Here is a 14,223-nt window from a genome sequence, read left to right as displayed (position 1 = left end):
GTGGGTAATAATATTCCATATTTGTCGGGTATAGATTTTTTCCAATTTTGTGGTGAAAATTTGATTTAAAAATTTTTTTTATAGTCATGCTTCTAGGACTGTGTCTGTTCTAGAGAGTTAAGGTATTAAGAGGTATGTGTATCTTTGCAGGTGTTCTTGACACTTGTGACTTATTTTGTATTTCCAAATGGTTTAAAATAAGTCTCTCTGTGATATATGAGTAATTATGTGACTTCAGAATAACCACTGATTTTATTCCTTTGTAATTACTCTAGTTTGAGTGAAAAAACTTGTGTGCAGGAAGATGATCAACCAAAGGCTTTCAGACCTGCACGACTAATGCGGGGCTTATTACAAAGGCCAAAACCAAATGTAGGTAAAGCTGCTGAAAGAAAAGAAACTGTTACATCACAGGAAAAACCTGGTGCCAGTATAGAAAAAAATGAAAACGAATCCTGTATCAACAGAGATGTAAGTATTCTGATGCCCTCCAGTGTTTTGTTAAACAAAACATAAGCCTCCTTTCATCTCCCGTTTTAAAACATCAATATTATACAATTATCTACACTGTTCTTTAAATTTAATGCCTGTATGTCATAGCCAGAAGCTTTGCTAATTGTAAAGTCACTTAGCTCTCAGCTCTGTGGATTTTAAGCATTTATATAATGAATCATCTGCTTTTACCTTATGCATGTTTGGACTTGCCTTCTTCCCCCATCACTCAGCAGGTATGATTACACTTCCCTTTTGAAGGGAATTACAGGATTATACTTCTCTTTCGAAAATATAGGTAGGTGTCTGAATTTTAACACTGATTTAAACAAATAGAATGTTAAAAGCTCCCTACTATAATATTCCTTCAACAAACATTATAAACTTTAGATATTTACATAATAACTGGTCTTTGTGATAAGAGTAAAAATTGGTATGGTTTGAGATTGGAATTTCTTTTGTAGTAATTCCCGAGGTCTATAATGTGATTTTAATAATCCAAAAGATTTAGAAAGACAGAACCCAAGGAATAATTTTAACAGATTACTTGCTTTCTGACTGGGAAGGAAAGAATAAGGGCTTTGAGATGAGATAAAAGGTGTGGCTTATGAAATTTTCTATATCTTAAGAAAAAACATTAAAAAGTGCCTCTTAGGAAATTCCTTGGTGATCCAGTGGTTAGGATTCTGTGCTTCTGCTGCTGGAGGCCTGGGTAAGATCTACTAGCTGTACAGCCCAGCCCAAAAAGAAAAGTGCCCCTTGAATATCATTTTACAGTTTTGAAATGTTTACCATTTTCCTTGTACTCAAATTGTACATAATGAGTGAAATCTTTTATAAATGGGTGTTTCATTCTAAGACCTAAAACTTTAAAAAAAATGTGTTTGTTTTATTAAGACTCCTGAACAGCTAGAAGATCAGTCATGTAAAAATTTTGAGTGTGAAGACATTGCATCACTATCTGAAAAAAAAGACAATTCCTTTCAAAATGTGCAGTCAGATGACCCCAAGGCTGTTAATGAATGTCTGAGGTAAGCATCATCTTATTGATGGTATAATATTTTAATTATATGTAAAGTTTTAGAAATCATCAAACATTTTTTAAAAACAATAGCAAATCAGATTGATTTGTTATCTGTTTATCAAGTTACATAGTTATTTGCAAACATATATTCACCTTTCAAGGCAGTTTATCTCACTGCCTTCATGTTGATTTCTCACTTATTGGTATTCTGATGAATTTTACCCATCACAAATTAGACCTTGAGTTATTAATAACATGCATAGTTACTAATATCACTTGACAAGCATATTAAATTATATGTCTATATCCAAATGTGAAAATCCTACTTACTTTAGTATTTGTTTCTTTAGGCTTAGATTGATCACACATACGTAGATCGTATATAATACTTATATATATAAATTGATACCTTTTTACAGCCAGAGTTCTCTGTATTTGTTATTTCCCCTTTGGAGGATACCAAACTAGATCGACAGAGCTATTAGTTAGCTTTAACATTTTTTTTCCTTTTGGGAATATTCAGTGCACAAAAGTAGTGAGAACAGAATAACAGATTCCTGTGTACCTACTATCGAGTTTCAGCAGTTATTCATATTTTACCAATCTTTGCATTCACAGTCTGGCCTATTGTATACTTTAAAGCTATATGAACCCATTTAAATACTACCTAACCTATGAGTCGGAGAAGGCAATGGCACCCCACTCCAGTACTCTTGCCTGGAAAATCCCATGGATGGAGGAGCCAGGTGGGCTGCAGTCCATGGGATCAATAAGAGTCAGACATGGCTGAGCGACTTCACTTTCACTTTCACTTTCATGCATTGGAGAAGGAAATGGCAAGTGTTCTTGCCTGGAGAATCCCAGGGACGGGGCAGCCTCGTGGGCTGCTGTCTATGGGGTCACACACAGTCAGACACGACCTGAAGCGACTTAGCAGTAGCAGCAGTAGCAATAACCTATCAGTGAAAACTAAGTTTCCTGAACTACTCAAAAGGTCTCTGTTAGAAGACAAAAAAATTCCTTTATTCCTCTCTTCTTTCTCTCTTCCTTTGCTTCTTAACTTCCCTCTCTGTATCCTCTCCCTATGCCCCCAACCTATTTCTCTGCTTTGCCGTAGAAATCCCGGGTAGAACCTTATACATACAACTGCATTGCTGCTGCTGTTTAGTTGCTAAGTTGTGCCTGACTCTGCTACTCCATGGACTGTAGCCCACCAGGCTTCTCTGTCCATGTGATTTCCCAGGCAAAAATACTGGAGTGGGTTGCCATTTTCTTCTCCGGGGATCTTCCTCACCCAGGAATTGAATCTGCGTCTCCTGCACTGGCAGGCGGATTCTTTACCACTGAGCCACCTGGGAAGGCTGTACAATTGCATTATTACATATCTCTGATACAAATATGAATTATAGCCTGACACTGTTGAAAAAAATCTAGGGACTGAAAAAAAGAGGAATATCCCTACAGGCAAATGCCCCAGGAAAGGGCAAAAATGTAGGTGAAGTGGAGACAGATTTGAAACTGGAAGAGAGATTTCCCCAAGGGAGAAGATACTGGAGTTTATTGATGCCACTGAGGAAGTAGATTTAGAAGAGACTGAAAGAAGAGAAATACCTACACCAGAAAAGGCCTAGGAGATCAAAATATTAACCAGTCACTAGGTGGTTTTTCATTCAGTTGTATATTTTTATTGGCTTTACCACCAGTATGATGATAAAGTGCACAGCAGTGTGCTGCTGCTTTTTTGGAAAATAAGGTACTTGGAGTAGATAGTGATAGCATTCAGCAGACTGCACCATGTTGTTTATTTTCTCTTTTGTTTCATTCCCAGTTTATATTATGAAATCACAAGCTTTTAGAGAAATGACTGTATAGGAAATCTCAAATTGAATTGTTTTTAAAAAGTGAGGAGGGGTATACTTAGTTTTTAGTCATAAGACTGTATCTTATTCAAATTATACCTCCATCCAACTATTTGAGATCTTGGTTAATTCTGGCCATATAAATGAGTTCTTTAACTCTTATCCAGGCATGTGTCTGGATAAAGGATAGTAAGGGTGAAAAGGTAGAAATAGCAGATACAAATTGATTTAACTCCAAGTTGAGAATGGAAGAGTCTTTCTCAGTAGGTATTTGCCAACACTGATGTGGATGACAATTAGCGAGAGACTATTCAGGCCCAATTTGCTATTATTCTAATTGACCTAGGGCTGCTGTGGTGACTCAGACAGTAAAGAATCCACCTGCGAAGCCCCTGGGTTCAATCCCTCGGTCAGAAAGATCCCCTGGAGAAGGGAATGGCTGCCCACTCCAGTCTTCTTGTCTGGAGAATTCCATGGACAGAGGAGTCTGGCGGGCTGTAGTCCATGGGGTTGCAAAGAGTTGTACACGACTGAGTGACTAACACACTTTCACTCATTGACCTTATTGATAGATTTAATTATTTTTAAAATTTACTGTAATTTCCAAGGATGGAGTTTTTTTTCTCTCCTTTAATTTTTAAATTTGGCCCAAAGAGTCCTGGTGCTCCATTAATTTTTTTTGTTAATTTGAGAGTTCCTGATTTTTCAGTAGTTATTTCTTAACGATCACATCTTCAATTGACAGGTTTAAAATTTGATTGTGTGTGTGTTTTCTTTCTTTTTTTTTTTTAGTATTCAGGAGGATAATAGAGCAAATAAAGATGTTCGAATTCCAAAGACTCGATTTCAGAAACCAAAGCCAAATATAGGAAGGAGAACTGGAAGAAGAGGAATTTCCTCAAAGGAAGAGGTACCAAAGGAGGTAATTGCCTCTGAGGCGATGACAGCAGCTTTGAGAGAAACTGCAACACTGGAAACCTCACTAAGGGAGAAGGAACCTGTGGAGACTAATACTACTGAGGAAATGGAGTCAGATTTAAGAGAAATTGGAAGAAAAGACATCTCTTCCAGGGATATAATGCCAGAAACGAGTGATGTCACTGTGGAAATGGAGACTGATTTGAAAGAAACTGAAGAAAATGACATCTCTCCCAGGGAAAAAATGCCAGAAATAAGTGATGTCACTGTGGAAATGAAGACTGATTTGAAAGAAACTGAAAAAAATGACATCTCTCCCATGGAGAAGATACCAGAAATGATTGATGTCATTGCAGAAATGGAAACAGATTTGAAAGAAACTGGAAAAAACGACATCTGTCTCAGGGAGAAAATGCCAGAAATGAGTGATGTAACTGCAGAAATGGAGACAGATTTGAAAGAAACTGAAAAAAATGACATCTCTCCCAGGGAGAAAGTGCCAGAAATGAGTGATATCATTGCAGAAATGGAGACAGATTTGAAAGAAACCGGGAAAAATGACATCTCTCCCAGGGAGAAAATGCCAGAAACGAGTGATGTCACTGCAGAAATGGGCACAGATTTGAAAGAAACCGGGAAAAATGACATTTCTCCCAGGGAGAAAATACCAGAAATGATTGATGTCTCTGTGGAAATACAGACAGATTCGAAAGAAACTGGAAAAAATGACATTTCTCCCAGGGAGAAAATGCCAGAAATGAGTGATGTCACTGAGGAAATGTGGACAGATATGAAAGAAACAGAAAAAAATGACATCTCTTCCAGTGAGAAAATACCAGAAATGATTGATGTCACTGCGGAAATGGAGACAGACTTGAAGGAAACTGGAAAAAATGACAACTCTCCAAGGGAGAAAATACCAGAAACAAATGTTGTCAGTGTGGAAATGGAGACAGATTTGAAAGAAAATGGAAAAAATGACATCTCTCCCAGGGAGAAGATGCTAGAAATGAGTGATGTCACTGCAGAAATGGAGACAGATTTGAAAGAAACTGGAAAAAATGACATCTCTCCCAGGGAGAAAATACCAGAAATGATTGATGTTGCTGCAGAAATGGAGACAGATTTGAAAGAAACTGGAAAAGATGACATCTCTCCCATGGAGAAAATGCCAGAAACGAATGTTGTCACTGCAGAAATGGAGGCAGATTTGAAAGGAACTGGAAAAAATTACATCTCTCCCAGGGAGAAAATGCCAGAAATGAGTGATGTCACTGCAGAAATGGAGACAGATTTGAAAGAAACCAGAAGAGAGATTTTCCCAAGGGAGGAGATAACAGTGGTGACTGATGCCACTGAGGAAAGAAAGACAGATTTGGAAGAAACTGAAAGAAGAGAAATGTCCCTACAGGAAAATGCCCCAGAGGAAGTTGATACTATCGGGGAAGTAGAAACAGATTTGAAAAAAACTGAAAGAGAAATTTCCCCAAATGAGGAGATAACAGAGATGCCTGATGCTGCTGAGGAAGTAGAGACAGATCTAGAAGAAACTGATAGAAGAGAAATATCTACACAAGAAAATGCCTCAGAGGTCAAAACTGTAGGTGACGAAATGGAGATAGATTTGAAAGAAATTGGAATAGAAACTTCCCCAAGGGAAAAGGTATTAGTGGGGATCAGTGCCACAGGGGAAAGAGAGACTGATTTGGAAGAAACTGGGCAGAGAGACATTTTCCTGATGCGGAAAGCATCAGCAAAGGTGGCTGCCGTTGAGGAAATAGAGGCAGATTTGAAAGACACTGGAAAAGAAATTTCCTTGACGAAAAGCAGATCAGAAGAGATTGAGAAAAGCATGGCAGATTTGGAAAACATAGAAGAAATAGACATTTCTCTAAGGGAAAAAGATCCAGAGGACACTGGGACCTCAAGTCGAGCTGAGGCAGATCCCTTGCAGACCAGTAGTGATGACTCCAGCACTGTGTCTTCACTGACTAATAGAGTATGTATTTTTCTGTCCTTTAAAAATATCTATGAATAGTTTTTTTTGGAGAAAAGTTATCAAAGTAATTCCAGGATTATTGGCCTTAAGTCCAATAACATAAAATCACTAAAATTTTTTAATTGTGGCAAAGTTACTGTTCTTAATGTCAGTTTAAAGTTACTCTTAGATAAAAGGAGTATAGGAAATTGGACTGAATTTGTGCTAATGCTCGTATGAACATACAGTGAAATTGTTTCTTTTGACCGTACCTGTATCAGTTTTTCTCTTTATTTCCTGCCCCACCTCATTTCACTTTACTTTTAAAAGTTCCTTTTATTGAAAGTTTCCAGTTCATTGAAGTTGCAGATATTCTAACATTTTCTAGTTTTCTAACTTTTTTTGGATAGGTAATGGTGTTTCTAGTTTGGAAAAAACATAATGTACAATATATAGAAAGACTTTCCTAAATTCTCTGTTTCACCATTTGTAAATTAAATTTAATTTTATTTAAAAATGAAAAACCTCCAAACTTCTGTATTTTTAAAGACAATAGAATATATAGGCTTTTGTTTGAAATGTATGACATGGCCAAGAAGTTGATTTCCGTTTTACCATAAGCTCTTTTCACATAGAAAAATCTGAATGAACTTTTTGGCCAACCCAGTATATGTGCCGATTTATTTCCAGGACTTGGGCAGGGAAGTGCTGTCCGTGGTTCATATATCTGTAGAAGAAAAAAATTCTGAAAAGGAAGTGTCAAATCAGTTGAGTCATTTGAACATTTCTTCGCAGTCTTCGGAACTTGATAAAGTAGAAGACCAGAGGATGCGACCTCCAAGTGTTCCAGAGCAGTTTTCAGATATTAATTTAAGGTACAAGTATATAGGTCTGTGTGCTTTTGAAGAGAAAGATATAAAGTTAAATTTGCAGATTATGTTAAACTAAGGTTTTAAGACATACCATCTGTAGCACAGTGTTGAAAATTTTAAGTTGGTTTGGGGGAAAACTGGGAGAGGTTTGAGGTCATTTTGACAGTAGATTGTGAGAATCACCAAACATACAAAATTGTGTGCAACACATACTTTTAAGTCATTACAGGTGTGACAAACCTGTATTTTCTTTGTGCAAAGATACTATAATTCCTGGGCTTATTCCTGGATTGTACCACTCATGTTTTTCAGGATCTACCAAATAGTCTGATTTGTTTTCCTGTTAAGACTTAGAATTAAATATTTACTGCCAGTCTTTAAAGTTGTCCTAAGACTCCACTCCCACTGCCCCTTCATTTCATCCTAAAGCTTGATAATCCTTGTTCCAAAAGCAAATCTCTTCCTCAAGAACAGACGCCATGTGAAATTAAGCTGACACCTTTTGTGAGAAGTAGATTCAAAAGACCTAAACCAAACTTAGCAAGAGCAGCTTCAAAAAGAGAGACTACGAAAGCAGAAAAGCATGCACCTGGGAAGGAGGCGGAAGCTGATAAAACAGAGACGGTTGTGATACAGCAGAACTGTGAACAAATGAGTACTTTCCCTTCTCAACATGTGAGTGTTATTTAAAATGGAGGTTTTCTGTCTTAGTTATTACAATTATTAAAGTAAAACATTTGGAGTGAAAGTTTGCAAATATTTTCTCATGTTATTTTAAAAATGTATTTGTTTGACTGCATTGGGTCTTAGTTGCAGCACGTGGGATTTTTGTGGGCTTCTCTTTAGTTACAGTGCATGGGCTTAGTTGCGCCAAGGCATACAAGGTCTTTGCTCCCTGATCAGGAATCAAATCTTGAGTTCCTTGCACTGAATGGTGGATTTGTAACAACTGGACCACCAGGGAAGTCCTTCTCACGTAATTTTTACTGTGTTCGATATTATTGTTGCTGAACTTAATGTACCTCATTATTCCACATGGTTTTTGTAAGAATCTCAAATCTCTGATGATGGACAAATATCAGGGGAAGGATTTTAAGAGGCCCCAGCTGTAGTTCAAGTTATTGAGCTACATTATGTGACCTAAAGTTCATTATGTGACCATAAGCCATATAATGCAGCCACTTTCTTCACAGGGGGATTGAGAATGACAATCCATCTTTATTTCACTCTGTTGTGAAAGTAAAATAAAAAGTTAAAAAGCTTGATATGAGTTAAAGGAGATGGTTTTTATTTACTTGATTAACGTAGTCTATAAGAGATCAAGAAGTATGATACAGCATCAGAAACCTTGAAATGAAACGTTCACACTGATAAGTTGAGTGCTGTAAATGTACAGAGTACTTTTTTGAATTAAAGTTCTTTTACAGCTTAACTTAATTCTTACTATACTTGAATATTTGTGCTTTTTCCTCCTAATCTTATATTTAAAAAAGATAAATCATGGAAATACCCTGGCAGTCCAGTGGTTAGTATCCTGTGCTCTCACAGCTGAGGGTCTGCGTTCAGTCTCTGGGGAGCTAAAATTCCATAAGCTACATGGCATGGCCCCTCCTCAACCCTCGAAATCACTTTTTGTTGATTATTTTATCCAATTATAAAAATTTCAAATTAAAAAAATCATCTAAAAAGTTAGGCCTTTATAATGTTCCATCTCTTCCTCCCAAGTTAATCCCAAGTAGCAATTTAAAATATGTCTATCTAAATTTTTCTGTATAGATACTTATTTATATAAATAATAGAATGTGTTGGTATTTTCATTGTTTTCCAAAAATAGCATCATATCTTATAATTTTTTTCATGTACAATATTGTGAACATCTTTTTGGATCAGTATATACAAGTTAAACTTCTTTTAAGTGACTGTATTATTACATTGTAAAGAAATTATAATTTATTTATTCAGTTGCCTACTGATTTGTCTTATTTCCAGTTTTTTTTTTTTCTTTTTTGGGGAGCTAGCAGCAGCAGCAGCATTATATTGCTACAATAAATATCCTTGTTAAAAAAATAAATAAATATCCTTGTTATAATTTATTAGATCCTTATTTGAGTGCTTTTATAAGATACATTTCTAGAAGTAGAATTGCTGGGAATTAAAATTATTGATTGATACTGCCTTATTGTCTGCAAAGACTATATCAATTTATTCTTCTAATCGTTTATAAAGTTCTTATTTCCCTATACTTTTACCAACCCTTGATGAAGTTTTTTTTAATCTACCTTCTAGGATGTGGCTTCTCTAATGACATCAAGAGAAAAAGACAAATTAGATCACGGTCCAGAGGAGACTGTGATATTACCATGTGTGCAGACCGAAAAGGACCTTTCACCTTTGAGTTCTTGTGAATCTAAAGAGGAGTCTCAGTCCACACAAGCCCAGGAAAAGGAATTACTTGTTTCTATGGGGTAAAAAGTGATAGTATTTTAAAAATCTAAAATAGAATCATTTCAAGTATTCATTTTTTTTAAGATGTGTTAGTGTAGTTTAAAAGTGAGTATCAAGAGTAGTTGGTTTATTTTTTATTCATGTGGCAGACTGCCTAAAATAGAAAATCAGTTTTACTTCAACACGTTTCAACACTTGCCTGCTTATATTCACTGTTAGCTGCTTAGAATCTTATGCAAAGCAATGAATTTTAAAAATATGTGTGTATAAGGTATGTATTGATTACCTCTTTAAAAATTTTAGTAAGGTACATATGGGCTTCACCAGTGGCTCTGGTAAAGAATCCACCTGCCAACAATGCAGGAGATGCGGATTTGATCCCTCAGTTGGGAAGATCCCCTGGAGAAGGAAATGGGCAGCCCACTCCAGTATTCTTGCCTGGAAAATGCCATGGACAGAGGAGTCTGGCGGGCTGCAGCCCATCAGGTCAGGGAAGAGACAGGACTTGGCGACTAAACAACAACAAAGATACATATAAAATTTGCTATCTAACCATTTTTAAGTGTATTGTCCAGGGCCATTAAGTACATCATCAGTACACCATCACCACCATTTATCTCCAGAACATTTTCTTCCCAAACTGAAACTCTATACCCAGTAAAGAGGAACTTCCCATTGCCCCTTTCTCCAGTCCCTGGCAGCCACCATCGTACTTTCTATTACTATGAATTTGGATATTGTAGGTAACCTCACTACCTTTTGAAAATTGAAATAACTTTTTTTTAATAAAATGAGTTATAATCAGAAAGTAATTTAATTTTCCTTTACTGTACAAAATGTTTTTATAGTTTTATTAGATTCAAATTTTATATTTTTACAGTAATTTTCATTTTTTACAATCAAGCTTTCTCTCTTTTCTCCTGTCCCCTTATCTAGGACTCATAATATAAACACTTTTGAACAAGGAATAAAGGAAAGGGTTATCCAAACTGCTCCACTAGTAAGGGGTCGACTTCAGAGACCCAGACCAAACTTAAGAAAGGCTGGCCAGAGACAAGTAATAGAAATTAGTGAAACCAAAGAAACAACTAAGGAAGAAAAGATGCTACAAAAAGATGAAACTGGAGAGAAATTCCTGACTGTGGTGAGTTATTGCTGTGTAATTAAATCAAGCCCTTTAATGCATATGAGAATATCAAATGGTAGCTCAGACTTGGCTTAGAATATAAGCACCTGATGTTTACTCTAGTTAATTAATACATAACATATTTACTTTTGTTTCAGATTTACTATTGTGGATTTTTTTTTTTTTTAATGAAAATAGATTCTCCCTCCCCCCCACTAACCTATTCATTACAAAAATGTTCAGAATGGGAGAAAATAATAGCAAATGAAGCAACTGACAAACAACTAATCTCAAAAATATACAAGCAACTCCTACAGCTCAACTCCAGAAAAATAAATGACCCAATCAAAAAATGGGCCAAAGAATTAAATAGACATTTCTCCAAAGAAGACATACAGATGGCTAACAAACACATGAAAAGATGCTCAACATCACTCATTATCAGAGAAATGCAAATCAAAATCACTATGAGGTACCATTTCACACCAGTCAGAATGGCTGCGATCCAAAAGTCTACAAATAGTAAATGCTGGAGAGGGTGTGGAGAAAAGGGAACCCTCTTACACTGTTGGTGGGAATGCAAACTAGTACAGCCACTATGGAGAACAGTGTGGAGATTCCTTAAAAAACTGGAAATAGAACTGCCTTATGATCCAGCAATCGCACTGCTGGGCATACACACTGAGGAAACCAGAAGGGAAAGAGACACGTGTACCCCAATGTTAATCGCAGCACTGTTTATAATAGCCAGGACACGGAAGCAACCTAGATGTCCATCAGCAGATGAATGGATAAGAAAGCTGTGGTACACAGTTATCAAGACAGTATGGTACTGGCACAAAGACAGAAATACAGATCAATGGAATAAAATAGAAAGCCCAGAGATAAATCCACGCACATATGGACACCTTATCTTTGACAAAGGAGGCAAGAATATACAATGGATTAAAGACAATCTCTTTAACAAGTGGTGCTGGGAAATCTGGTCAACCACTTGTAAAAGAATGAAACTGGACCACTTTCTAACACCATACACAAAAATAAACTCAAAATGGATTAAAGATCTAAACGTAAGACCAGAAACTATAAAACTCCTAGAGGAGAACATAGGCAAAACACTCTCCGACATACATCACAGCAGGATCCTCTATGACCCACCTCCCAGAATATTGGAAATAAAAGCAAAAATAAACAAATGGGACCTAATTAACCTTAAAAGCTTCTGCACATCAAAGGAAACTATTAGCAAGGTGAAAAGACAGCCTTCAGAATGGGAGAAAATAATAGCAAATGAAGCAACCGACAAACAACTAATCTCAAAAATATACAAGCAACTCCTACAGCTTAACTCCAGAAAAATAAACGACCCAATCAAAAAATGAGCCAAAGAACTAAATAGACATTTCTCCAAAGAAGACATATAGATGGCTAACAAACACATGAAAAGATGCTCAACATCACTCATTATCAGAGAAATGCAAATCAAAACCACTATGAGGTACCATTTCACACCAGTCAGAATGGCTGCGATCCAAAAGTCTACAAATATAAATGCTGGAGAGGGTGTGGAGAAAAGGGAACCCTCTTACACTGTTGGTGGGAATGCAAACTAGTACAGCCACTATGGAGAACAGTGTGGAGATTCCTTAAAAAACTGGAAATAGAACTGCCTTATGATCCAGCAACCCCACTGCTGGGCATACACACTGAGGAAACCAGAAGGGAAAGAGACACGTGTGCCCCAATGTTCATCGCAGCACTGTTTATAATAGCCAGGACATGGAAGCAACCTAGATGTCCATCAGCAGAGGAATGGATAAGAAAGCTTTGGTACATATACACAATGGAGTATTACTCAGCCATTAAAAAGAATACATTTGAATCAGTTCTAATGAGGTGGATGAAACTGGAGCCTATTATACAGAGTGAAGTAAGCCAGAAGGAAAAACACCAATACAGTATACTAACGCATATATATTGAATTTAGAAAGATGGTAACAATAACCCTGTGTACGAGACAGCAAAAGAGACACTGATGTATAGAACAGTCTTATGGACTCTGTGGGAGAGGGAGAGGGTGGGAAGATTTGGGAGAATTGCATTGAAACATGTAAAATATCATGTATGAAACGAGATGCCAGTCCAGGTTCGATGCATGATACTGGATGCTTGGGGCTGGTGCACTGGGACGACCCAGAGGGAGGGTATGGGGAGGGAGGAGGGAGGAGGGTTCAGGATGGGGAACACATGTATACCTGTGGTGGATTCATTTTGATATTTGGCAAAACTAATACAGTTATGTAAAGTTTAAAAAAAAAAATGTTCAATCAATACAAAATAATACAATAATTACCCCAAAGTCTCACCACTCTGAGGCAAGCACTGAAAACCTTTTGATATGCATGTGTGTGTGCATACTTACATAAATTTATATAATAAAATCATTGTATGCATATTATTTTGTGACTTACTGTTTTTCGCTTGTTATACTAAGTGGTTTTCTATGTCATGAAATAGGAAGTTAAATAATTTTTAACTGCTGGGTAACATTCTGCTATTTTGAATGACAATTTAATCAATCTCTTATTAATGGAGCTTTTGATATTAGAAAGAAATCTTAAGCAGTTTAATGCCCCATTTCAACAGATCTTGTTTTTCTGTTCTTTTTTTCTCTGCTAAGGGAAAATCTACATTTAAAATAAAGTGAATGTAATCCTTATTTGCTCCCTCCCCTAATTAAAACCAAATGTATTGAACTCTTTGGGAAGGAGAGTCACAGTAGTTGATTATTGTAGTTTTTAAAGCATTACACAAATGTATTACTGCAATAATTGAAAATTTCTCTGAATTGGCAGTTTTGTTTTGGGCAGCAAAACATGAACATTGCATACACAAGTTTGAGATTTCATTTTAAAAACCTAAATACCTTTCTTAATGATGGAAATATTTTAGGAAGTATGTTCTGTTGCTTAAAAAAAAAAAACCCCAAAACAACTAATATAGTTTTGTCATTTCAGCCGAATTCTCAAATTGCAACCGAAACTGAAGTTGTATCCTCTGAAGTGTCAGAAGGCAGAGTGTCTGAAAACCAGAGCCACGTTCTTTTAGAAAACCTTCATATTAACAAGGTAGATGTTTTAGGTGAAAAGATGAGGTGAGTTTGCTTTTAATTAGAAAATCGTAAAACCTTTCAAAGATAAAGGTTGGATATTTGAATAATTGGTTTTATGTAATTTCACATTTCATAAGTTTTATGAAAGAAAAATAATTAAGGAATTAGAATATTTTAAATCTGCTTCTTGGGACTTCCCTGGTGGTGCAGTGGTTAAGAATCCTCCTGCCAAGGCAGGGACACAGGTTCGATCCCTGGTTCTGGATCCACATGCTGCAGGGCAGCTAAGTCTGTGCACCACAAGGACCAAGCCTGCGCTCTAAAGCTCACATGCCCTGGAGCCCGTGTTCCCCAACAAGAGAAGCCACTGCAGTGAGAAGCCTGTGCAGTGTAACTA

The 14,223-nt window shown here is 36.6% G+C and overlaps 1 protein-coding gene across 1 annotated transcript in view; it reads left to right on the top strand.

Annotated features, from left to right (window-relative positions):
• BDP1 (B double prime 1, subunit of RNA polymerase III transcription initiation factor IIIB) overlaps positions 1 to 14,223 on the top strand; it is an 85,066-nt gene that overhangs the window by 31,486 nt on the left and 39,357 nt on the right. The window contains 8 exon segments of the mRNA XM_010816707.4: positions 276 to 471; positions 1,390 to 1,523; positions 4,168 to 6,292; positions 6,962 to 7,146; positions 7,596 to 7,818; positions 9,430 to 9,608; positions 10,525 to 10,732; positions 13,732 to 13,868. Of these exon segments, the coding sequence (XP_010815009.2) occupies positions 276 to 471; positions 1,390 to 1,523; positions 4,168 to 6,292; positions 6,962 to 7,146; positions 7,596 to 7,818; positions 9,430 to 9,608; positions 10,525 to 10,732; positions 13,732 to 13,868 (3,387 nt within the window).

This window comes from Bos taurus, chromosome 20, assembly GCF_002263795.3.
Source record: "Bos taurus isolate L1 Dominette 01449 registration number 42190680 breed Hereford chromosome 20, ARS-UCD2.0, whole genome shotgun sequence".
Lineage (NCBI taxonomy): Eukaryota > Metazoa > Chordata > Mammalia > Artiodactyla > Bovidae > Bos > Bos taurus.
Note: the sequence above shows the minus strand (reverse complement) of the source record. Positions and strands in the feature narration are given on the sequence as shown.